The sequence below is a fragment of the Crassostrea angulata genome, chromosome 7 (assembly GCF_025612915.1).
Source record: "Crassostrea angulata isolate pt1a10 chromosome 7, ASM2561291v2, whole genome shotgun sequence".
Lineage (NCBI taxonomy): Eukaryota > Metazoa > Mollusca > Bivalvia > Ostreida > Ostreidae > Magallana > Magallana angulata.
The window spans coordinates 43,963,417-43,988,597 of NC_069117.1; the positions used below are offsets into that span (position 1 = coordinate 43,963,417).

A 25,181-nucleotide genomic window follows, 5' to 3' on the forward strand; every position below is an offset into this window, starting at 1 on the left:
ATAAAAATAAGGTTACATATTTTGAGGCAGAGTAACCACTTAAATGAGCAAAATTCAAAAAACTTTTTTCGGAACAAATATAATTAAAGAGGATTCTTAAACGCAATGATAAAATGTCTGAGTAAAACAAGGGGAAATCATCTTCCCAAGTCGAGGGTTTTTGTTCTGCATCTCTCCGTTTGTGAGAAGCGAAGTGGACAGAAAACCCTTAGCTAGCGGAGATGGTGGTAATAAGCGATATTGTACATTTTTATAGCAACGATTTTTCAAATCTTTGTTAAACTTACCTGTATAAGTTGAGTTATCTTGTTGCTCTGCATGGTATACTTGGACACTTTCCTGTACTTCATATTTATTTATAGATAAATAAATTCTTTTACTCCAGAACCTTCTGGTCTTATTATTAACCTTCATGCTTACAACAGGATATTGAGGGGTTTTTTTTATAACGTTTATCAAAATCATCAGTTTTTGGACTCTTTCACAATTTTGATTACAGGAAGCGCGCTACTTGTGATGACATATATGTATATTTCCTTGTTCTTCTTTTTAAACAAGACCTTTGTCACATTAATTTTTCCATATTTAGATCACATTAATCTGCTGGATTATATAGCAAAGTTTCATGTCTCTACTGCACATGGTTACTGCAGAGTGTAACGCGTGGTTTCCCTCTGGAACGCTTGTAAAGGTCGCCAAACGTTGAATGTTTTTAATAGACAGGGGGAACATCTTCCTGTTCAATGTTACACGATCTGAGTTCTGGGAATCCTCACACTGAATACTAAATTGTGCATCAAATAATGTTTTGTCATGTCATGTGTTCGGAAAACTAAAGTGACTTAATTTGCTGGATCATGCTCCTAACAAAAATTGAAACTCTGATTATGATGGTTGCAGTAATCATAGTGAACGGAAAAGTAAGTATTTCATTTTTTTAATTGTTCTTGAGGGTTTTTTGTGGGGTTTTTTTTAAGTTACATGTACTAAGTTACTTTTAGTACTTATCTATATTTTTAAGTTTATATTTTTTTGGCAATCATTTTTGGTTAATTTATGATTTTCAATTAAATACATGTACCCTTTTGACTACAAAAAATTGGGTTCTTTCAATAATTTGAATTAATCTATAAGATTTACCAAAACCCTGTTAATAATTAACTGTTCTCTTATTTAATTAATTCTTAGTATCACTATTACTTCGTTTTTGTATACCGATAGTTAGAAAGATACATTGTAGATAAATGAAATTATATGACGTATGTGGTTATTTGCAATATAAATACTAATATGTAGTTTTAATTGTGACTGCATTCAGACAGTATTATGAATAACAGAATCGTATATGAGATTTGACTAGGAGAAGTTATACCTAGATATTCTTGTTTTACAGAAAACACTACCGTCCCCGGAATTTTATATAGATGCAAAAAATGGTGAGACAGGAAGATAGTAAGTATAAACTATTAATTTTATATCAACTGTAAATTCTGTGATTCAATTCCAGTCACTATGGTGAACATGTTTAGTGTTGGCCCACCAAGTCTATATCGTTACTGAATGTGTCACTTCCAGACCAAAACTTTTAGAGCACACCTTGTTTTGCAGCTTTGTTTCATCGGGCAACTATTTGTGTCATTATGGAGGAGCAGATACGTTAGATAATAAGGGTTGGGCGTTTTCAGCGCAGTGTTTCAGTCAAAACAAAAACCGCCTGTCAAGGCGTGAAGAAGAAAGCAGGACGTATCCATATTTTGATTCGTCAGTCGGTGCCCCTCCAGGTGCGTTGCGAATATTATTGTTCGCATACGTTTATTACATACAATGTATATTTCTTACTTTGCGATGCCTACAATGTTCTTTAAACTTGCATGCAACAGGCATACGAAGTCTTCTACAACATGCATGCTAAGCGCCAAATTCTATTGCGAGGTTGTACTCAAATTTATTTTACATATTTCTGGTTCATAGGTTGTGTTCCTCTACCAGTCGTGAAAGACGGTGAGTGGGAGTGTCCTAATAATGTGTCTTCCCCCTCAGTCCCCGTGTACGAGTCCTGTCATATAGTCTGTAATGGAAACTCAGTACAGACACGGGTTCTTGTCAAAGTGAGATGCACAGAGAAGTTGGAGTGGGACAGGGTGTTGCCTTCTAATGCTTGTAGCGTAGAAAAAAGTTCCGGTACGTTAAATCGAGCATTGTCAGATTGCGCTATATTTGATGCAAAACGGTGTCTGAATAAAATATTTTCATTGTTTAGGTGAACATCCAAGCCAAGACCCGGACATTATGAAAGTTTTACTAACAGTCGCCCTTGTGTTCGCTGTAGCCGTTCTAATCTTACTTTCTGTTTTCCGAAAATTTAAACGCCTTATTTGCAATAATCTACAAAATCTGCTCTGCAATACAGTACCCCAAGACAACAACATAGCACCGAACCCTGTAGACATTGCTGGAATGGAAGACGAAGATCACAAGCAAATCGTCGTGACGAAAAATACGGCGAAATGTAAAGTGTCTACAGGCAACAATAATGTCGAAAAGGAACAGAGCAACAGTAATGTAGACCAATGTATATGTTGCTCAAATGGGACATTGCAAACTAAAGATCTCACGGATATTGATATTTCCCAAGAAACAACTTTTAACAATCTAAATATAAGCAATGCTAGAACAGGGGTAGATGGTATGAGAAAACCAAACATTCCTCTTAATAACGATGTAGATCAGTTAAATGAAAACGTTGAACCTAATCCATCTCTTCCTTTATCCCAGTTGTTGGCTTCAGATGACAAAACTAATGCTTTAGTCATTTCGTCAATGAAAACAGATTTACGAAACGTGAAAGAGGATAAAGCATTCGAAGAGAGTTTTCTTCGGAGTCAAAACGAGCATGCAGGTATTTCGTGTTTAATGACAACCAATGTTATTGCTCCTTTACTTTTTCCTAAAATAATAGCAGTTTAAAAAAGACTATCATACCTTTGTGATCAATATATAATTTCGGTCACCTGAGTCACTCGGGTGACCTATTGCAGCTGGTCTTCATCCGTGGTCGTCCGTTGTCCATTAACAATTTTACATTTTAAACTTCTTCTTGAAAACTACATTGTACAAGGCCAGTTCTCATCATTTTTAGTACGAAGCATCTATAGAATAAGAGGAATATAAATTATGAAATTTATTACTATACTTCTCTCAGGGCCTCATAGGCGGTGCCATTTGAAATGCATTCATAAAGCATTGTAAATAATAAAAACAGAAAAATAAAATTTGACCAAAATCGTGACCATGCCCCTTTAATGAAGTTCTCTATCTGAATTTTTAAAATTCATGGCGCCTAGATCAGGTTTAATGGTCCAAGGGCGGAACCTTAAATGTATAATAGTGAAAATGTACAATATTTTATATTTTCTTTGAGATATAGCCATTTAATGATCATGTATTTTTAGGTCAATTGAATCTCAGACTAGTTTGTACCCTATTGCTGTTGACCATGTGTTGTCCGTCAACATTTTTACATTCTTAACTTTATCTTAAAACTTAATTAGATAATACATGTAATTAATTTATTGTGCATTGTATGCTTGTAGTAATAAACTGCATGCATGTTCTATGCATTATACATGCTATTTTGAACATTATAAATAATGGCCATTAAAGGCCAGCGGGTCTTTTTGTTTAACCAAAATTTTACATTTTTTGCCCCCTGAAGCTAGAGTGTAAATAATCCGAGAATAATCCATGATTCCTCCTACTCTCCCTCCCCTTTTTAAAAAAGAATTATGAACTGATGTTTGTAAATAAGAAATAATAAAAATTGGGTAACAGTCAGTGAAGTCTCGGATTCGGGTTTAGACTCCAGTTTAACTTTAAAATGCAAACATGGGTCCATCTAATGGCTATGGTGCTAAGGTGACCGTCAAGGCCTACGGGCCTCTTGCTTATGATTACTGATAATTAGCGTAATTGTATAACATAATTTAGGCGTTTTTGTCGTTTCTCTAAAGAATCGTGTCCAACCATTGCCGCCATGTTAGAAGGAGCGGTAAACGATAGCATTCGTTTTGTTGACGACCTCTCTACTTTGCTGGACCCGGATAATCCTCGCAATTGGCAGGGCCTGGCTCAGTCTTATTTTAATATGTCATTTAATAAAATCAAAGAAATAAGGTACATTATATGATGTTGCAAAAAAGTGGTTATTTTTTCATTAAAATTATAATAACAATTCCAGCAGTCTAAAGTTATTAAATTCTTTTTGAAAAGCATAACATTCTTTACAATGAGATGCAATGAAGACAATTCTGATTTAAAGAAAAGATTTGGGGCGTTTTGTTGAAAAAAGTACATGTATCATTCTTTTTAACATTCTTATTTCAGACACAAAACAAAAGACCATTTCAAGGAGGCTCTCTTGCCTTTGTTGAGTTCCCATGGATATAGAATATTTGACTTGACTTATTATTTTTACAAGCTGCCGTCACGGCGTATTGACATCATAGAGTGCATCCAGCGTTATCACCCGTATTGTCGGGATTGTGGAGAAATCTACAGCCATGTGAAGTCAAGAAAAGAAAAATACTAGTATTACTATAGAACAATAGCTGGCTTTTTTAAGGTCTTCTGTTTCCAACGGAAGACCTTATAGTGACTGTAGTGTTTTTTGTTTCTTTGTTTTTCCTTTTTTTTTCTCCTTTTTTTTTTGTCGGCAGAATTTTTCAGAGATGCCTTGATAGATTTCTCTGAAATTTTCAGGGATGATTGAGAATGATAATATCTCGAGGCGTTTTTTTCATTTTTTTTTTTAAATTAGTTCCGGTGTTATATAGTGCCTTTTCCTCCTAGCCACCTTTCCCCCCAGGAAAAATAGCTATATAGCAGTCCCCCCCCCCCCGGAAAAATGGCTATATAGCAGTTTTCCCCCACGGAAAGCTGACTATATAGTGGGCTTTCCCCCCTTTTTTATATCCAGAATACCCCCACCGAAAACCTTCTATATAGTGGAATTTTCCACATTTTTACTTTCCGGTCATGTGTATCGCGGACCATTTGTGACAACAATTTGCAATAACTGATATGATATTAATTTCTCATAAAAAAAGGATAATTATGGCATTTATTAATACATAGAATAAATACATGGTTTTTCAACCCAAAATATAAACTAAGGCACGCGCCTTCATAACATTAATGCGTCATCATCGTTTATTTCACCATTTCATATATCTTTTTGAAACACCTTTTACACGGATTACGGAATACCTCGAATCTTTTTCATCTAATCGATGCTTATCTACAGTTTTGACTTCGGCGTTATGAACACATGAGAACACATTTGAGTGAAAATACGCCGGTTTGGAACTTTTATTTTCCCATGTATTACCATCTATGTTTAAGCTTCTCCCAGGAAACTAACTGACCAATCTTGACTTAATTTTGTGGAGGAAGGGAATAAAAAGTAGAAATGTATTACCCCCTTCGTCCAAAAGGCTTATTTTAAATTAATACCGTTAGAATTGACGATCTTAAAAACAATTATATAAAAACAATTATATATTTCTTCTTCTAAATATCAAACGGGAGACAGGGTGCAATGACATGACGAGAAACTGAAATGTTTTAGTTTTACTTTGATTGATGGGGTTCTAAATCATGGGTAAGGGGTATTTTAATTTAAGTTAGTGTTTACAATTTTGCAATCTCTCCGCTTTTAAGTTTGCAACGTGATTTATAGATATGCGATTTTGAAAACGATGCCATATAAAACCAGATATACGATTCACTTACCTAAAAATCTTATCATACTATTTGTTTCATATTTTTGCATTAAAGATTTACTTGTGAACCATATTATTCCTTCGAACAATGAGACAAGGGTAATTAAAAAAAAACACAACAAAAAAAGACACAAAAAAACCCCAACACATTTATTGAGATGAGCTGACTTATTTTTTTTAAAATATAAGCTTGTTCCTCTAATCAACTAACAAGTAAAAAAAGTCGTATATGCGCTTAGGTTGGTTATTTATTTTTTATTTTCGGTTGCTACTTTTATGAATAAAAGTTTATTGGTTTATTTATCTAGTTATTTATTATATCATTAGTCATCTTATGAATTGATTAAATGTTTTGAAGAATAATGAATTTACCAACGTACCCTTTTAAAAAAATTATTTTTGTTCGTAAATTTAAGAAGAAAAGCAGAATTAAACGTTATTTTCAATCACTTTGATAAAGAAATATATAAGTGAGTGTGTATTTTTAAATGATGTTTTTACTTTTAAATGACCGTAAAATTATGTTCATGTGGTCATCTATAGATTTTGAGATATGGGGCCCTAAAAACTACATATTCTTTATAATTGGATTTCAAACATCGGGCTCGGAAACAAAAAGGCCCCATACCCTGCATGGGGGCTAAAATTTTCAGTGGCATCTACTAGTAGTATACCACTATCACTGTGAAAATATGGTTAAGTTGTCATCTGTAGAATTTGAGATTCGGGTCCCCACTTATAGAACACTATTCAATCATTATAATGGGGTTTTAAACATCAAGGGCCATTACCCTGTGGGCTGAAATTTCAGAGTCATCTACAAGTGGTAAACCACTGCCGCTATGAAAATATGGTGATATGGTCATCTCTAGTTTATGAGATATTGGACCCGAAAGGATATGCACTTGAATCATTATAATAGGATTTTAAAAATCGGGCTCTGAAATATTGGAAACAAAATTTCTCTAAAACAGAGGTTTAGCCTGGATGGAATTTTCACAAACAGACAGACAGTCTGATAGATTTATCAAAAAATTCTGAAAACAATTCGCTTAGTACAATTTCAGAAGACAGAATTATGCATATAAGTGTATATCTCGTAAAACCAATTAATTACCTAATTTTAGTTCTATGTATAATTCCATTACACACATGTTCAATTTTCAGCATTGTCAATAAAACTAATAAATCGAACTAGGTCGTCCGTTTCCTGTCCCGCGTCAAAAACCTTGTTCCCTCGAGATCTCAAAAACGGCAAACACTTGAACATCTAGACTTTGTGGGATGATAGACCGTGTTTAAACTATTTTGTTGTGTTCGTCGTTACTTCCGTCGTCATCGGAAGCACTTTAAAATTTATTTTATTTACGTATTAAATTTATTTTACATAGAATGAATATGATAGTATAAATCCTTACATAAGTCATCTATGCGATGCTAATTAAACAAAATCATTCTTCTTCCGGTGAGATATCTCAATTATCTCAGGTAACTTTTTAAACACAAATTTTGTTCCCACGAGATCTCATTGAAGCATAAGTGATTAATTAAGACACGAAACTTTCATGGATAATAGACATTTAAGTGAAGATATGTTTAAACAGTTTCATTTTGTCGATCGTCACTTCCGGTCCTCACTAAAAGGGTTGTTTATGAGTTTAACTGCTTTTCTTTGACAGTTTTATTTAGCTTGATAAACAATGATGTATGTTATGCAAATATAAAAGAAATACTAACTTTTATTATCATTGAACATTTCTGTTTGTCCGTTTCCTGTCCCATGACATTGTTATAGAGACACTATTGCCTCTGCTTGGGTTTGAATCCGGGTCCTCTGGCACGCCAGTCCAGCACTCTACCGATCGAGCTAAAGGGTTAACCCCTAGCCAGAGCTAGTAGGAATGCCATATACCTAATTCTACCACATTGCCCCCCTCCAAGGAAAGAGGCGTCCCGACTCTCCTGGAGTGCCAATGCCTGTGGGGCAAAGTTCTGGAAATAATCTCTCTCACCCGCTAGAGAATACCCATGTCCCAACGTGGGCGCCAAATGTAACGGATCTGGAGTGATTGTGTGTATTCCGGTTTACAAATGTCAAGAAGTGTAATTCAGAAGCTGCCTATCGTGAATAGCATTATAAACTGGGGTGTTTGAGTATACGCTTGAAAACTGTCTATACTGCAATTACTGTCTGAGACATTTTGTATATAACAAATTTCCAATCCGGGGGGGGGGGGGGGGGCGTGGCACCCCAGGTGGGGAGTATGTAGGGGGCTCTGATGAGGTTTTGCCTTAACATTTTTTTGTATGTTATGAAATACAATTTAAAAAAAATTGGTATTAAATTTGGTTCGATCGAGTAATTTTTGACAGAGTTATGCTCCTTGGACTTACACAAATTCCAATTATTATCTGCAGTTTTCGTTCATTTTCTTCTCAGAAGTTTAACATACTGAAATGAAATTTGGTTTGCTCATTTATCATAAAAATATCTTGGACATATTTTATTTTGGGTAAATTCAAGCAATTTTTGACAGAGTTATGTCCCTTAAACTTCATTATCTCTGCAAAGGTTAAACAAATTATATAATTACTGATAAATCTTGAAAACGTGTTTTTGCCAAATATGTGATGTAGACGACTTTTTCTTGAATGCTCTTGAATTGGGGTACCAGGGGCTATATAGAACTTGGCGAAATCTAAAAGTTTTAAAAAGCTCAAAACAATGAATTTCAGGTAATGTATTCCTTCTATTGGTGTTCTTTTTTTTGTTTTTTGACGAATATTAACTGTTTTCGTCGTTCTCGAAGACTGCCTATGATGTAATATCGCGTTGCTGTTAGAACTTGAAAGAATAATTAAGTGGTTTTTTTCATCTTTTGTTCTACATCTTAACTCACCAATAAGACATTCACAATATCTGATATAATTTTTTCATTGAGTCGATATACTGAATTGAGGCTATCGTCGTCTTTAAAAATCACTGAGGGGTGTACTTCTTGCCATGACGTGTTTACAACCTATTCGGCAGCCCATTTACAGGCATACTATATGGAAAAATTCTGTAGCTTATAAAACCACTGTTAATATTTATATTAAAAAAGCAAAACTTTGATATATGTGAATATTAAGATATAAATTTTGTGTAAACTATGTGATTAATACACTGTTTTTAAAAAGCTGAATTGAAATGATTAACAATTATACTCCTAAATTTATGTAAAACAAGCTTAAGACAAACTTAAGCCACCTCTATCGGCCGCCAACGCTTTGAGTAAATTGTCCTTGCCAAGCACTCTTCTAGTTACGGACTTAGGTCTAAGAATGTACTTAGGTCCTACTGTAGCACTGTCTTTGACCTAAGTACCGTTTATAATACAAGTCCACAATACGTTAACATAGACAAGTCATACCTGATAGGTTGATGCATCGCAGAGAGTACCGGTAGATGACCCCTATTGATTATAAGTTCCAAAGGTCAATTTCATTTCCATGTATATTGCCCATAATGTACATGTATACTCCCCCATGTATGTCCAAGGAAGGGGGGGAGGGGGGGGGTAAGTGTTTTACAAACATCTCTTGTTGTTTATGGTATCATATATCACACTGATCCTCGATATCTGGTACCGGTATATCGTGTCGTCATATGTTTCAGATAATCGATAGTGCGTTTATCCCAAAATGACGTCATTTTCTTAATTACTTGGGACATCGGGCGTACGAAATCTCTCTTCCTCTTTATTCATTTACATGTATAGTATCAAAATTATGCTGCGTAAAATGGTTCAAATCACACAATTTCTCGAGTGTCTTACAGAAAAAAAACTATTTCTATTACCTTAATTAAGGTCACTTAAACTACCCAGACTCTTAACGATAATATAATAGTATTTATAAATACATATCATCCAGTCAAATAATGATATATTTACATGCTAAAATTATCATATATATAACTGTGTAAAGATTTTCTTTATTTGGAATCCTAGGAGCGCTATAGTTAAAGCTTACTCTGAATTAAAAACGTTATTAATAATCGTACAAATGTATTTTTTTAATCATCATGAGTGATGAAATTAAGTTACGAGGAAAATTAAATAACAGGATGATTTAAGTTGAAATAAAAGTTTAGAAACAATTGAAAATGTTACAGATTATATTCAAAAGGTTATGTCACATTTACATGTATGTTAGCTAAACTGTTGATGAATCATACTATTCGAAACATATGACACCCATTTCCATTCGTCAAATCAGTGCGTTATCCAGTTTATTTATAGCTTAACACTTCATATGATAACGACTAACTTTGATTTTGTATCAGCTATGTTTACGGTTAAAAATGATAAACATAGAGTTTCAAAATTGTTGACTAAAAAGACGATCATTAGGGATAGCGTTTAGTGTTAGACTATCGGAAACCCGTGACGCCAGGATAGAATCTGGCGATCATGTTAACTTCATTGAAAAGTGGAGAGTCTTCCCCTTTCGCTAAAACGGGTAAATGTTACATACATTTGCAAGTGGATATTTCATTTATATATCATTAATATTTGATTTTCAAAACATGTCCAAACGTTGTTTTAAACCTCAAATGTAACATAACAGGACTTATATGGAATAATTTATTCAAGGTCTACTCGGTCATGAGCTTTTATTTTATAAAAAGAATTATTTGTCAACATTTCATTATCAAATCTTTTCCCTAAAATTCATTTTACAGATTAACAGCAATTATTTTTAATATATGCGCCCACGTTGACACTGCAGTTGAATAGTTCGTGCTCTACGGTGTTACAGCGTCACAAAGCGTACCTAATGACCTTTGTTTGCGCAAATATAGTAATATATTTACATCATCCAGTGTCTTTGTCTGTGATAACACTACGTATCGATTTTGTACTATATAACCCATAATACAAATGACGTCAAATTGAGGCACCGGCGGGGTTTGCTTATTTATAGTTAAAGATTTAATTGTACGATGGCTTAAAATTATATAAATATAAGTAATAAGGAATCATTCTTTGAATATTATGAGGTGATAATTTCGGTCGGGGCGTGATCAAATCTATCATAAAGCCCTTCGGGCTTTATTGGATTTGATCACGCCCCGACCAAAATTATCACCTCATAATACTCAAAGAATGACTCCTTATTCCTTATTAGTAATATTTATTTTCAAATGTTGAAAATCTATTTTTTGTGTAAAATTTCAATTCTTAAAAGAAAAATACTTAATTTAGATTTAACAAGTTTTTCGAATTTTCATTGATTGTTTAATAATATGAAAGTTTAAAATAACTGGCTGCTTTATCCTGATGAGAGGCGATAAGAAGAACTAGAGCGTAAACATTCTTTTTTTCCCTCACGTCATTTCATTGCTAAAAAGTGTATCTACATCTAAAACCAACTCTTAAATGATTTCGATATTTTCTTTTCGTAGTTTTGATAATCTTTAATTTTAACAATCAAAACTATCTAAAAGACTGATAAAAAATGAAGTTATGAATAAATAATATGGAAACACGGGTATCCAAACCTAACAGATACTTTTTTTCAATTCATGTTCATTTCACCAATTGTCATAAGGGGTCGAGGAGTGTTGTTGTTCATAGATAATGTTCACACAAAAAAATCTTAATTTCTCATAAACATTAAGAGATAGTTGAAAATTCTTTTTATTCAGAAAAGACCCGGAAATGACGATATCATGATTGTATTTCCGGTTTCTGGGAATTTTTCGTTGGAAGTAATGAAAAGAACCAGATATGAGGCCATCGTAACAATTAAACGTAGGAAGTTAGCGTAAAATAACATGTTTCCTAGTCGCAAACTCTGAACGAGAAGTGCAATCAGGCAGTCCTCTTCAAAAATATCTTTGATTTAAAACACATGCTGTTTGGATAAATAAAAACAGCAGAGCTGCACATCCTTGGTGATGATCATATGTGAAGTGTGTGGTTTTCATCCGGAATGTTAGTAAAAAGGAAACCATCAAGTTGAGTCTTTTCAATCTTACAACGATTCCTTTCAGTTAAAAAAAACCGTAAAAATTGTGCATTGGGAAATGAATACTTCATAACAGTCTTATGTGATTTTAAACTTGTTGATTTAATAACGCCTTTTTGTGATGCCTAGAAAAGATTACTAAACAGTCGGAAAGTCGTCCACGTATATATATAGATAGAATGTTTTCTCAAGGAAGCCGATTTCCAGGAAAATAACAAAGTGTGACTACAATTCACTGAAGTATGCACAACACAATAGTGATCATGGTTGCTGTGGTAATCATTCAAAGTGGATGTGTAAGTTATTCCTTTTTGTTCATTGTTTTCCTATATCACTTCATATATATATACTTGTATCAGAGTCATGAATTGATGAAATGTTTAAAAAAACAAACCCACAAGATTTTAAAAGAACATAGTCAAAATGAATCGGAAAATATTCAAGTTTTATTATTTTTTTCTCATTCCAAATACTGTTCTCCTTTTCCATGTTTTTTTTCTCAAGCTCAACCAGACGTTATTTGTGGGTTATCAAGAAACTAAAGCTGAATGGCTCACAATTCTTTGTTCTGTGCTCGTATCATTTTTTTTTTTGGGGGGGGGGGGTGAGGGGGTTACCTAATTACTTAACAGAAAACTACAAATTCTTAACAAAACCACTAATAGACAAAAATGTTGTTCAATTGTGTTCAACAGAAACAAAAAAATAAAACAATACATTTACATGCACAGATGTAAAACTTTTCTACTAAGCAAAACAGTCTAGATCTAGGTCAGCATTTGATGGGCCAAAGATAGAACAGTAAACAACTACATGGAAAAGCAAAATCTGAAAATTTTAAGATCAAATCGTGACCACACCCTTAAGTACATTATTTCCTAATCACTCTTATGTAAAATTTACGTGGAATCTCCCAAGTACATGCTGACATCATAGAGACTTTTCTTCCGGAGTTTCCCAAAAACCCATTGGATTTCTAAAAATTTGAGTTAACACCTATGACCTGAAATGTACTCAAATAAAAATAATACTGGTTTTAATTATGAGACACCTCCGTACTGTGATGTACTTCCTTACGAAATAAACAATACAATCAAATATAACTATAATTTTTTCGTTTATTTTAAGGGATACCTAACATATAGTCGCGCGATCGGTTAGACGTTAATTACGAATCTGCAAGTCACGATTTCGAATCCCGCTGGGGCATTTACAGTTCTTACCTTTCAAAATATTTTTGAAACAAGTTTTGGATAAATATTGTAAATTTTTAATATTCTTAAACGGTGAGAGTATCTTGATTAAACCAAACTTTTATCCACATCAATATCGACAGATGAGTTGAATTGAACATATTTTATTGACTAATGCCAAAAGGATTGGACACAAGTTCCAAAAACTTAGAAAGCCCTCTCCTTGTATATCTATACTTCTATATTAAAATAATAGACTCGAATTTTTGGTCTTTAATACCGATAAATCGGAAGAAAACTGTCTTTTGTTTTATATATTTTAAACATCATTGGTACTAGAAGATTACCAATTTGTTTTTATTTTTTCTCAGTTAAGCTTCGCTAATTAATAATCAACGAAAATTCCTCAAAAAATCCCGGAAATCATCAGGATTTTTTGGATTTTACAATTTTGCGCTTGCGCCATTCTTTCACGCTAACGAGATCTTTAGTTTATGTTTCCACAATATCATATTTGCATGAATAAACTCAGAAATGAAAATACAAATACCGTTACGGGTAAATTTTCATGGGAAATTTGCTATTATATTCTGTTCATCTATATTAATGATTTCTTATGAGAGTATAAAAGTATAAAATAACAAAATACTTTTCAACTAAGTACATATACTTACTTTTGTTATCGTGATGACAAAAAATATTTGATTACATGCAAAAAAATTCACATCATATTTCTTAGGAGAGTGAAGATAGAATATGTTTTATCGTAAAATGAATTATGTCCTACGGACCCAGTTTTACGATAGAATGCGTTCCGTGTATTGTCTCTTTAGCAAAGAAAATACGTGTACGTTGATGAAAAGTTGTTAAATTCTTCCATTATATGGATTAAAATTTTTATATGAAAGGTATTTACAATCTCAAAGAGGTTTATTATGATGAATTTGACTGATTTTTTTTCAATGCAACTTCATTAATTTTCTCCAAAATCGTTCCCGAGCGATTTTGAAATTTTCTGCTACATTACGGGTATTTGGGAGACATTCTAACTGTGGTGGGGGCCTTTCCCGAGACACGGTTAGATTATTCAAACTAAGGAAAGTGTAGTGAAATTAATAGCATTATTCTAGGCTTATTTAAACAATAAAATGCTTTCTTTGGTGATTCATTCGGGATATGAAGGTAGCGAAGTTGCAGGAAAAATACATAACCCGCGTTAGCCTGCAATGGTCGCTACCTTCATAACCCGCATGAATCATCAAAGAAAGCATTTTATTGTTTATATTAACATCTTTCTTTAACTAATTAATAAGCTGATTATGAAAAGTTAGTAAAATTCACTAAATTACTGTTAATGTACAAAAGTACGTTAGCTAAAAGAAACAGCCAAATCGTCTCCTGTGAGACTTTGAGTCTGGCATCGTCATGATTATTTCATGCAGTCCGGGATTTTACTAAGGTCGCTGTAGGTTCAGACCAATCGATAAACAGGGCGTGTCAATTTCAGTCCTGTCACTATCAGCCGCTGTAGATAAATAGGGTGTGTAGATTTCAGTCTGGCTGTTTCAATAGAGCTATGAATTAACTATAAGTTTCCGTAAGAAACAGAGGAAATTATGCTTGGTAAATATAGCTTTGTTATGTCAATAAGGAATAATCTTTGAGTATTATGAGGTGATAATTTCGGTCGGGGCGTGATCAAATCCAATAAAGCCCCGACCGAAATTATCACCACATAATATTCAAAGAATGATTCCTCATTACTTATATTTATATAATTTTAAGCCATCTTACGATTAAATATTTTTTTTTAAATAAGTAAACCCCGCTGGCGCCTCAATTTGGCGTCATTTGTATTATGGGTTAAATAGTACAAAATCGATACGTAGTGTTATCGCAGGCAAAGACACTGGAAAATGTAAATATATGTCAATAATACGGTGTGTCGATGTACCTATTTCGTAAATGTCAGAAATGCAACGTCAACCCGTGCACGGACTGGTCAAAGTCTAGTAATATATTACATTTACAATGTCATACAATGCCAGTTAACATTTATAACAGTTATAGTACACTTAATGAAATGCAAATAAATCATTAGTTTTGAATGCTGTAATACTGTACAAATCTAGAATTAGAATGGATAAGAAAGTTATGCAAATAATTTAAAAACTTAGATAAATCTTTCACACTTTAGTATGAATGTATGAACTTCTTTAAATATTTTCATCAAAAGATAAAGTTTTGTCACCCCAAAGTATCAAATGTACATCATTTATATTCAAAAAGTTCAACGATAAAAGATTTACATAATGAATATTTTTTACAAACGAAGAACAAGTGATGTACATCTTCTAAAATCGGGTTGGCTATTATGTTACATCGATAAAGATAATAATTGAGAACACAATTATGCCTTAATTTCGTATGAATGATATTTAAAAATCTTTTACCAAGAGATATACTTAGGAGGCTTTGTATAATCGCTCTGTAGTGTTTTCTTTAAAATATTTAATGAAGTAGCTTCCCTGGAATCATTACTCAGACTATTCCACTTACGAATACTAGTTAAAAATCACTTGTTAAAAACTTCTAATCTACATCTAGGCAAAGAATAGTTTGAGACGTTTCTAGTATTATAGTTGGAAGTGACATTTCTAATTACAGGAGTTATATCTTTTAGATAAGAAGGAACAAGATTATTATGAATTTTGAACATAGTTGATAATTTAAAACGGCCTCGTCTCATTATTAATGGTTCCCATCCTGTTTCCAAATATAGAGAATTTCTTGAAGCTAGGACTGAAAGACCTGAAACTAATCTTGCTGCATATAATTGAACCTTTTCAAGCTTATCCATATCAAATTGGGTACATCCAGACCAAACTTCAACAGCATACTCTAGTTGTGGTCATATAAATGATACATACATTTATGCTAAAATATCTCTAGATACAGTAAATTTAAATAAATTTTAAGTAGACCAAGTTTTTTGTAAGCTTTTTAACAATGATGTCTATGTGATTAGACCAACTTGAATTTGAAGATAACAATACTCCTAGATGCTTGTGTTGTGAAACATATTACAAAGCACAATCATCAAACAACAAATTTGGAAAATTTTCAACATTTTCAAAACTAAAGAATACAACTTTTGTTTTTTTTGTGGATTAAATTCTAGAAGCCATTGTTTTGACCAGATTTCCTAAAGTAGATGAAGATCGACAGATCACATTACGCAATCCAAATTAATTAGGAAAAAATTTTCGGGTATTGTATTGTTTATTGGCTAAATTCAAATGAATTATAAGCTGTTGAAACATATGTACATAATTATAAATATATAATGCTACACTCTATCCAATCCAAATCAAACAGTTCGCTATTGACGTTAAACAATATTCTAAAAAAATATTATTCATACATGTACATTCATAGGAGGAGAGACCCTATAAATCAATAAATCAAATGATTATAATAATGATAATAATGATAATAATAGTAATATTAATAATAATAGTGATAGTAATAATACATCAGTTGGATGTACTAGTTATCCGACATCCCGTTTTTTACCTGCCTCACGCAGAAACATTGCGAGATGGCACAATTGTTTGCGATTATGAATGGCAAGGAGTTGAACTAACTTAAACATTGAAGGACGAGACCAGTAATATTTTTTTAAATACAATACCCGTAGACTTTTATAAAATGGACAGATAAGTATGAAATGGAATTCATCCTCGACTTCACCTAAATTACAATATTTACAGATACGCATCGATCTGACAGTTCCATTATAACGGCCTTGCTCTACCAAAAGCATATGCGATGACAGTCTATATTTTGTTAAAAGGACAACAAGGTTTTCCGGAATATTTTTACTCAAATAAAATTGTAACGAAAAAGTGTCAGGCAGATACTTGTACAATAAACATTTAGAGGATGACTCGAAAAATGCGTCTCTTTCCTGAATAAAAAAATCAGACAACCTCTGCTTTACAATTTTTAAGAAAACATTAGTGTTAGCCACATTTTGTGAAAGCCAGACTTCATGCATACCCAGAGATACTAATAATTCTCTGACATTAAAACACCATGTATTTGGTATCAACTGTGAGACCATTTCCTCATATACATTGCGTAATATACAATTTTCTGTTTTAATCAATTTCAACCAATACTTAATGATACGCAATTTACGTATAATACTCATAGGTAGACGCCCTAACTCTGAATAAACCATAAAGTTTGACGTACATTTTTTAACTTTCAAAATTCTTTTACAAAAATTTGTGTGAACTCGTTCTATTTCATCACCAGAATGAAAACCCCATATCTCGGAGCCATAGGGTATTACAGCACATTTTGTTTAAATTATGACTTGATTTAAACTGCTTTTTCAGGTTTGAGAATTGTGTCAAACACGTTACATTTTCGAATTATATTTTTTTTTTCTATTTCACAGAATTCAGTCCCTTCGTCGGAATTTCTCATAGACAAAGACAAAGGCGAAACTGGAAGATAGTGAGTATCACAAACTCTCTGTACACCTCTTTGGCTCTGTGAATCTAAACTAATGAGAGTATATCCTGTTGCTTTTCCCCACATTCGTGTTGTCCCGCCCGGGTTAATTTAGTACTATAGTACTATTACTTCCTGCCAAAACTTTCAAAACACATCTTTTATTTACAGCGTTGTTTCCTCTGACCGTAACTATTTGTGCCACTATGGTCGTGCGTCAGATATGCATTTTCAAAACCGGTTCTCGGAGCAATGTTACAAACAAAACAAAAACCATCTGACGGAACACGAGAACCGCAGCAGGACATACCCGTACTTTAATCCGTCGGTAGGCGCCCCTCCAGGTAAAAATCCCTAATCGGTCGTCATCTGACCGATATGCATCAAGTCATGGTTTAAAAAAAAATGTATATTAAATATAAGCAACAAAAAATTGACTTTATCAAAGAAACGTGTGAACTGCCATTCTGTTATGAAATGAATGCCTTTATTTTTGTTTCTTAGGGTGTGGTCCTCTACCAGTCGTGAATGGTAGTAAATGGGAGTGTCCATATGGCGTGTCTCCTCTCTCAGTCCCCGTATACGAGTCCTGTCGTGTACTCTGTAAGGGAGAATCTCTACAGAGACGGACTCTTGTCAAAGTCAGATGCACGGAGAAGTTGGAATGGGATCACCCTATGCTTTCCGCTGTTTGTGCCGTAATAAAAAGTTCTTCCGGTACGTTAAAGGGGCATGGTCACGATTTTGGTCAAAAATTATTTTTTGGATTTTGATGTTTACAATGCTTCAGTAAGGCATTTTTAATAAGCAGCCAAAATTTGAGTGTCATTTGATGAGTTATAAGCGAGTTACAGAACTTACAATTCTTCGCTATGTAAACAAAGCGTTTGTTTACATTTTGAATGTTGAAATGAAAATTCCAGTTTTATACCTAAAATGAATGTATTAATCGTTAGGAACTGTTTATTTATGCTTAAAATGAATAATAAGATAGACAAACTAGCTTGAATTTTTTTTACCGGTCTATTGAACCTATGTAAACAAAAACAGGGCACGAGCCTTGTTTACACGACGAAGAATTGTGAGCCCTGTATCTTGCTCAGTTAAACTCAACGACTGGCACCCAAATTCCATTTGATCATTAGAAATGCATTCCTAAATCATTGCAAAAAATAAAAACAGAAAAATAATCAATGTATTTTTGAAAAATAAAGTTTGAATGCCCGATTATCATTTTTATAGGTGCCAGTTTTCAAGGACAAGACCAGGAGTGGAAAGTTGCAATCATTACTGGCCTTGTGTCCGTTGTAATTGTTCTAATCGTACTCTGTATTTTCCGAAAACTTAAACGCATCAAATGTAGTCGTCTGCAAAAGCTGCTCGGCAATTCTGTATTTCCAGACAACACAATGTCACTGAATTCTGTATGTACTGCTGATGTGGGAAACGTTCAACAACGAAACGTTGTAAACTATGAGGATACAGCAAAAAACCAATTGTGTACTCAAAACAGCGATGTGGATAATCAAAACAGCGATGTGGATAATCAAAACAGCGATGTGGATAATCAAAACGGCGATGTGGATAAAGAGCATAACACCTTAAGTGATAATGACATAGACCTTTGTGTCTCTAGAGAGGCATTCCAAACCAGCGATCTTGCGGACACGGATATTTTTCTACAAACAATTTCTAACAATATAACGGTACCTCATGCTACAGTACGAAATGCTGATAGTCCGATAAAATGTAACTGTATTCTGAACAATATGAATCAAAATACTGAAAATATTGAACTCTCAAACGAATTTAATGGTTTAGATATTTCAATACTGACAACAGACAGTCTAAAAAACGTGGAAGAGAATGTGGCTATTGTTGAGGATCATTCTTGGAAGCAGAGCGGAGCAACACGTGCAGGTATTCCGATTACCATGGTAATGTAATATCTTTGTATTCCGATTACCATGGTAATGTAATATCTTTTTGTTGATGTCTTTTTTTGTTCGTGCTTTTTTTTCAGTAGAAAGCTTTTATTGGAATAATAAAGTAGATAATCCAATTTTTTGGTCATCTTTATAACTATTGTCTTAACATAAACCACTTTCTCGACATGTATAATTACTTTTCGGCTCACTGTAGGATCGTGTCCAACCATTGCCGCAATGTTAGAAGGAGCAGTAAACGATAGCATTCGTTTTGTTGACGACCTTTCTACTTTGCTGGACCCAGATAATCCTGGCAATTGGCAGGGCCTGATTCAGGCCTATTTTAGTTTGTCCTTTAACAAAATCCAAGAAATAAGGTACGTAAGGTCATGTGAACCAAAAATTAAGTCGCTTACGCTGCACTAAGACTAACTTCATGTGTTGTATCGTAACTTTGAATTCTGTACAATTTCAATGTAATTAGCCCTACAGTCAACAGAAAATTAAATAAGTAGTGAATATCTACATTTCTACTTCTAAAAACATGCATGGAACAGTTTACGCTTTTTTATTCGTGATTTATGAAAGGATACCTACCAATAATCCTTAAATTGGTAGGTAACCTTTCATAAATCACGGATAAAAAATTCTTTGGTATAATTTAGGAATGTTTAATGATACCTTAAAATAATTTCTTAAGGTTGACATCTCACATTCATACGTTTTTTTAATTTTACAAACCAACAAAATAATATACAGAGTATATTACTTGAACAAAACTTTATCTTTTTTTCATTTTTAAAAAGATACTATTTATTTCAGACACAAAACAAAGGACCATTTCAAGGAGGCCGTCTTGCCCTTGTTGAGTTCCCATGGACTTAGCATTGTCCACTTGACTTCTTATTTCTACAAACTGCCGTCACGGCGTATTGACGTCATAGAGTGCATCCAGCGTTATCACCCTTATTGTCAGGAATGTGGAGAAATCTACGACTGTGTGAAGTCAAGTAACGTTGAATAGTTTCAGATTTACAATGGCTAGCTCGCTTCAGAGACACATCGCTTTAAACAAAATGAAAAATTATCTTCGAGGTGTGACGTCATATACAGTTGTCCAAAACGAGAATATTTTTGCGAGTTTCAATTGTTATTGTTAGCGCCTCGAAAACTGATTTCATGAAGTTGTATTTAAAATTATTCAAAGAATGTATTGATACTTATACGGGTATAAAGCAGTATTGTGTTTTATTCATTATTCTTTGAGCACCAATTTTCACGGATTTCGTTGCTGCGTCGATCTTTCACAAAAAGAAAAACAGTATCCGCGAAAAAGCAAGTCCTCAAAACTGTGCGCTTGCCATTATCAACGAAAGTGAATGCTCAATAAAATTAACCATCAACTCGCAGTCTACAGATGTTTGTGTATTCTCCTTTAAATCCATTCATTACTTTCCAAATGAAAGCTGAATACTATAATACTAGTAAATAACAACACATTGTGTGGAATTAGCAACGACACGCTGCAGCTATTTAATATTTGGCATATTAAATATACATACATAATTATGGCATAAAGTTGGATCACATGATTAATTTATTTTAATAAAACAATTCTGAAAATTTAAACTTTCCGCTGTACGTGTCGTCCTAAACTGGTATTTAACACCTGAGCAATTCTTTATATAGCCTTGCTAATAAACCGGTTCTTAAGAACCAGGTGACACAAACAGGTATTCGAATGAAAACCTTATATATCCGGATAATTAATTCATTATTATACCAAGTAGAAATTGATTTCTGTCTAATTCGTCCCTCAAACGAAAGAAATCATATTTCTCCTTTAAATCCATTCATTACTTTCCAAATGAAAGCTGAATACTATAATACTAGTAAATAACAACACATTGTGTGGAATTAGCAACGACACGCTGCAGCTATGTAAATATAAAGAACGGGGAACTAATGCTACCATTAATATAGGATATAATAACGTAATCCAACTTCATATATGTTCAGAAAAATCAATACAAAAAGATACAATATAATCAATAAACAACATGATTACAACTATTATAAACCAAGTTCTTTGGAAACACTTAAATGTTCACTAAGCGGATCCTGGACATATCTATCCTTAGCAGATTCCGAACGCCAACGTCCATGTCTCTTGAATATCCTGTCCGGAATTCCCCTCACTGCCGACGCAGTCGCTCCACCTGACCGCAAACTGTGAAGTCCATAAACGTTGATGTTATCTACAATTCCTGTAAATTCTTCGATGAATAATTCACGAACCCTGGCTTTTCACGATTACGCAACCGGTAACCACTTACCGATTTCGAAATAGCACAAAATACATATTCCTCTGAATCGTCTTGAATCCCAGCTAAACGAAGATACAATTCAAAATTAGAAACAGGACACATATATGAAAATGTTCTTGCTATAACAACTCTTGTACCGTCTCTGTAGATATCAGTCTTACTAGACTCGATGAATATTTCAATATGATCAGGTAAAAATTGAATATCAGATCTCTTGATATTTACGAGTTCGCTGCTACGTAAAAATCCAGCGAATGCCAACAAGACCATACAAATGATTCTTTGATTATAAAGATTATTACATTCAAACAGTTTCAAATACATACAACGTAAATTTTCAACAGTTATTGGTTCTTTCTTTTGAACAGGTTTTGCCACCATACGTTTCCCACCTTCCATAATGTTTTTAACAAACTGATTGTCAGTCGGAGAATTGAATCCCACAAGATCATGAGCCCATTTGATTCCATAGAATGTGTCAACAATAGGGGATGGAGAGTTTGCCCGTTGAACCAAGCATGCTAAATAAATAGAAACGTGTAAAGGTTTTGAAGGAAATAATTCACTTTCCTCGGTTCCTTGTTCTTTTGCCCACTTCTTAAATCTCAGGAAACTGTTACAATATTTGTTTATAGTTGAATCCGCTCGTGACGCTTGCATAATCCCAGGAAGTGCATACACCTTTTCACACAACTTTGAAGGCTACTGAATCAAATCTCTTTCAAATACCTGAAAAAACAAATTTGTAAAGGAACACCAATAAATATTTTTTCACTTTGAAATTATCTTCCGGATATGTATAAGAATACATATATTTATATCTACATATCAGCTTAATTAAGATATTCAGCACATTTTCTTCAGAAATGAAAATATCAGTTTGATAAAAAACCAAACTTGCCAAATGGCAAACCACAAATGTGGTGAAAGAAACTTCAGTAAAATCCATAGTGATAAAATATTTATCTCTATTACAACATAGCGCAAATTGCCTGATATTTCTCATACAAGTTTATGGGAAATAATTCCCAATTAATCAATAAATTTGTTTATTTTGAAGAATTTAAAACTGCCGAAAAACAATTTTGAAATCAAACTCTGAAATCAAAAACAAATGCAAGCATTCTAAACTTTAAATCTTCTTTACCAAAAATACCAGATCCGAGTTTACCACTTGTGTAAAACTCCTTTGCTACTGAAAGATCCTTCCAATCTACAATATGTGACCAGTAAACTTCAGAAATTAAAATTGGCCAAAAGGCTGATGATTCTCCAAAACTCTTGGAATAAGATAAAATGGCGGTACGATCCATGCATTCCAACCTGTCCAATTAATAGTAAATGCATCAACTGCATACGTAAAAGGATTCCAATACCTGGAACAAAATTTATCTACTTTTGCATTGTAATCACAAGCAAATAAATCAATATCATACGGACCCCATTCCCGTGATAGGTCATCAAAAACCGTTTTCACGATACCCCAATTATCAAAGTCGACAATTCTGCTCAAATAATCTGCTTGCTCATTGAGTTCTCTTGGTATCCATTCAATTTCAATACCAATCTTATATTCTAAACAAATTTGAAATATGTTCATTGCAAGATCTTGTAAGTTTTTTTTTTTTTTTTCATACTCCCTTTTTGAACAATGGAAACAACATTTGCGTTGTCTGTAAACCATTTTATATTCTCACCTTTGAGAAATTGTACAAATGACCGAAGAACTCTATCCACCGCGGCCAATTCTCTCCATGTGGAACTCATAATTCTTTCAGATTCTTCCCATAAATCATGAAAAACAGTTTTACCTGTCCGTACGCAATAACCGCCATAACCAGTATCACTTGCATCTGTGTACACTACCAGATTAGAACTTGGTTTAACTTTCAAATCCCTTCTATTCAACATATCTAAAGACGATTTCCAGAAACTTATGGGTTTTTTTTTTTTTTTACTTTCCTCAGAAATTAAAATCATGCTATTCCATGTTGGAGAAGACACAATGTCAATACTAAGACATTTGGTCATTAACTGAGCTACACTTCCGATAACAACAGACATAGATACGATTTGTCCAACTAACTTGCTAGTCGTCTTACCTTTATTCTGCAATTCTGGTTCATAAAATGCTCAATTTTGAAAAAAAAAAAAAAAAAAAAAAAAAAAAAAAAAAAAAATTTGAATCTTAAATATACGCTTTTCAGGAATGTAAATTTCCCCCATATTACAATCCAAAACAACACCAAGATACTCGAAAACTTGACAAGGGATCCACATGGACTTTTCCACTTTAGGCACAAAACCTGAACAAACTAAATCATACTGTACCTCTTTGGATATTTTGCATGCTTCGTCATACTTACTATGACAGCCAAACCCATCATCTAAATACATAAGTACAGTTTTACCTTCTCTACGCCATTTCTTAACTAAGGGTCGTGTGAGTTTAGTAAAAATATATGGCGCAGATGTGAGACCAAATGGCAAAACATTAAAACAGAAATATCGATCTTGAACACCAAATTTCCATGGAAATCCTAAATATTTTCTATGGTCAGGAAAAATATCTATATGGTGATATGCACTTGTGATGTCAAATTTAAAACACCAACTATTTTTATTTGTATACATAAGAGCGATTCTTATATCGTCATATTTCACAGACTGTTTCCATACATGCTTATTAACTTCCCTTAAATCTAATATAAGCCTTCTTTTCCCACTGGAGTTCACTGAAACAGAAAGAGGATTAGTAACCAAAAACTCTGTATTTTGTTCGGATATCAAACCGTTTTCTAATAGCTCCATTATTGCTCCCTGCACGAAAACATCTTCCTGTAAAGCAGATTTATTATTATGCGAAAAGCTCTGCTGTGGTAAAGAATAAAAAGGTATTTTATAACCATCCTGAATATTATCTATGATATAATGACAAGCATCAATGCATTTCCAAATTCAATATTTGATTTTAATCGCCCTCTAACAGAGACTTTGCCACCTTTTTTATACTCATAGCATTCGTTAAACTCATCAACACAACTTTTTCCATCATAATACTTATCTTTTATCAAAGATGATTCTTTAGACTGTTTAACCTCTCTATTTAGCGGACTTAAGCTCTGGGCATTCTTTTCTTTGGTGATTGGGTTTTCCGCAGTGGAAACAGCCAATGGGAAATCTGGATGCAGCTGGCATGATGGGGAAGCCAAAGGGCGTTGGGCCACGAAAAGGCTGTCTAGCTGGAAAAGGAAAATAAGGAGCACTGCTCCTAACATTAGAATAGCTACTCTTAGATTTTAGTTTTCCTTTTTGCTTCTCCTTTTCTTTCTTTTCTTTCATGGCTTTATTTTCCGCTTTAAACATTCGTTTTTCGTCATCCGAATCATCAGCCAATGGATTGGTTACATAATT

At 33.5% G+C, this 25,181-nt stretch overlaps 2 protein-coding genes across 4 annotated transcripts; both read left to right on the forward strand.

Annotated features, from left to right (window-relative positions):
* Window positions 1-569: 569 nt before the first annotated feature.
* LOC128155627 (uncharacterized) lies at window positions 570-5,539 on the forward strand. Its single transcript, XM_052817438.1, has 7 exons — window positions 570-920; window positions 1,394-1,452; window positions 1,609-1,781; window positions 1,972-2,181; window positions 2,261-2,899; window positions 4,011-4,173; window positions 4,384-5,539. Exons 1-7 carry the CDS (start codon window positions 858-860, stop codon window positions 4,586-4,588), a joined length of 1,512 nt encoding a protein of 503 aa, XP_052673398.1. The 5' UTR covers window positions 570-857; the 3' UTR covers window positions 4,589-5,539.
* Window positions 5,540-10,201: 4,662 nt separating this feature from the next.
* On the forward strand, window positions 10,202-20,863 carry LOC128156595 (uncharacterized). 3 transcript variants are annotated; one of them, XM_052818786.1, is made up of 7 exons: window positions 10,202-10,283; window positions 17,457-17,515; window positions 17,684-17,856; window positions 18,017-18,229; window positions 18,755-19,432; window positions 19,655-19,817; window positions 20,263-20,863. In XM_052818786.1, the coding sequence occupies exons 3-7, from the start codon at window positions 17,736-17,738 to the stop codon at window positions 20,462-20,464; spliced, it is 1,377 nt and encodes a 458-aa protein (XP_052674746.1). In that variant the 5' UTR covers window positions 10,202-10,283; window positions 17,457-17,515; window positions 17,684-17,735; the 3' UTR covers window positions 20,465-20,863. The 3 variants fall into 3 exon arrangements, with proteins under 3 accessions (XP_052674746.1, XP_052674744.1, XP_052674745.1); XM_052818784.1 differs by lacking the exon at window positions 10,202-10,283 and adding an exon at window positions 11,548-12,091; XM_052818785.1 differs by lacking the exon at window positions 10,202-10,283 and adding an exon at window positions 11,548-12,091 and having other exon boundaries at window positions 18,914-19,432.
* The last annotated feature ends 4,318 nt before the right edge of the window (window positions 20,864-25,181 follow it).

Excerpts from the sequence above, each read along its gene's own strand:
- LOC128155627 (XM_052817438.1), top strand. The coding sequence starts at position 858 with ATGCTCCTAACAAAAATTGAAACTCTGATTATGATGGTTGCAGTAATC. Across the intron at positions 2,182-2,260 it reads TAGCGTAGAAAAAAGTTCCG|GTGAACATCCAAGCCAAGAC; the intron begins GTACGTTAAATC and ends TTCATTGTTTAG. Across the intron at positions 2,900-4,010 it reads GAGTCAAAACGAGCATGCAG|AATCGTGTCCAACCATTGCC; the intron begins GTATTTCGTGTT and ends GTTTCTCTAAAG.
- LOC128156595 (XM_052818784.1), top strand. The coding sequence starts at position 12,038 with ATGCACAACACAATAGTGATCATGGTTGCTGTGGTAATCATTCAAAGT. Across the intron at positions 12,092-17,456 it reads TAATCATTCAAAGTGGATGT|AATTCAGTCCCTTCGTCGGA; the intron begins GTAAGTTATTCC and ends TCTATTTCACAG. Across the intron at positions 19,433-19,654 it reads GAGCGGAGCAACACGTGCAG|GATCGTGTCCAACCATTGCC; the intron begins GTATTCCGATTA and ends GGCTCACTGTAG.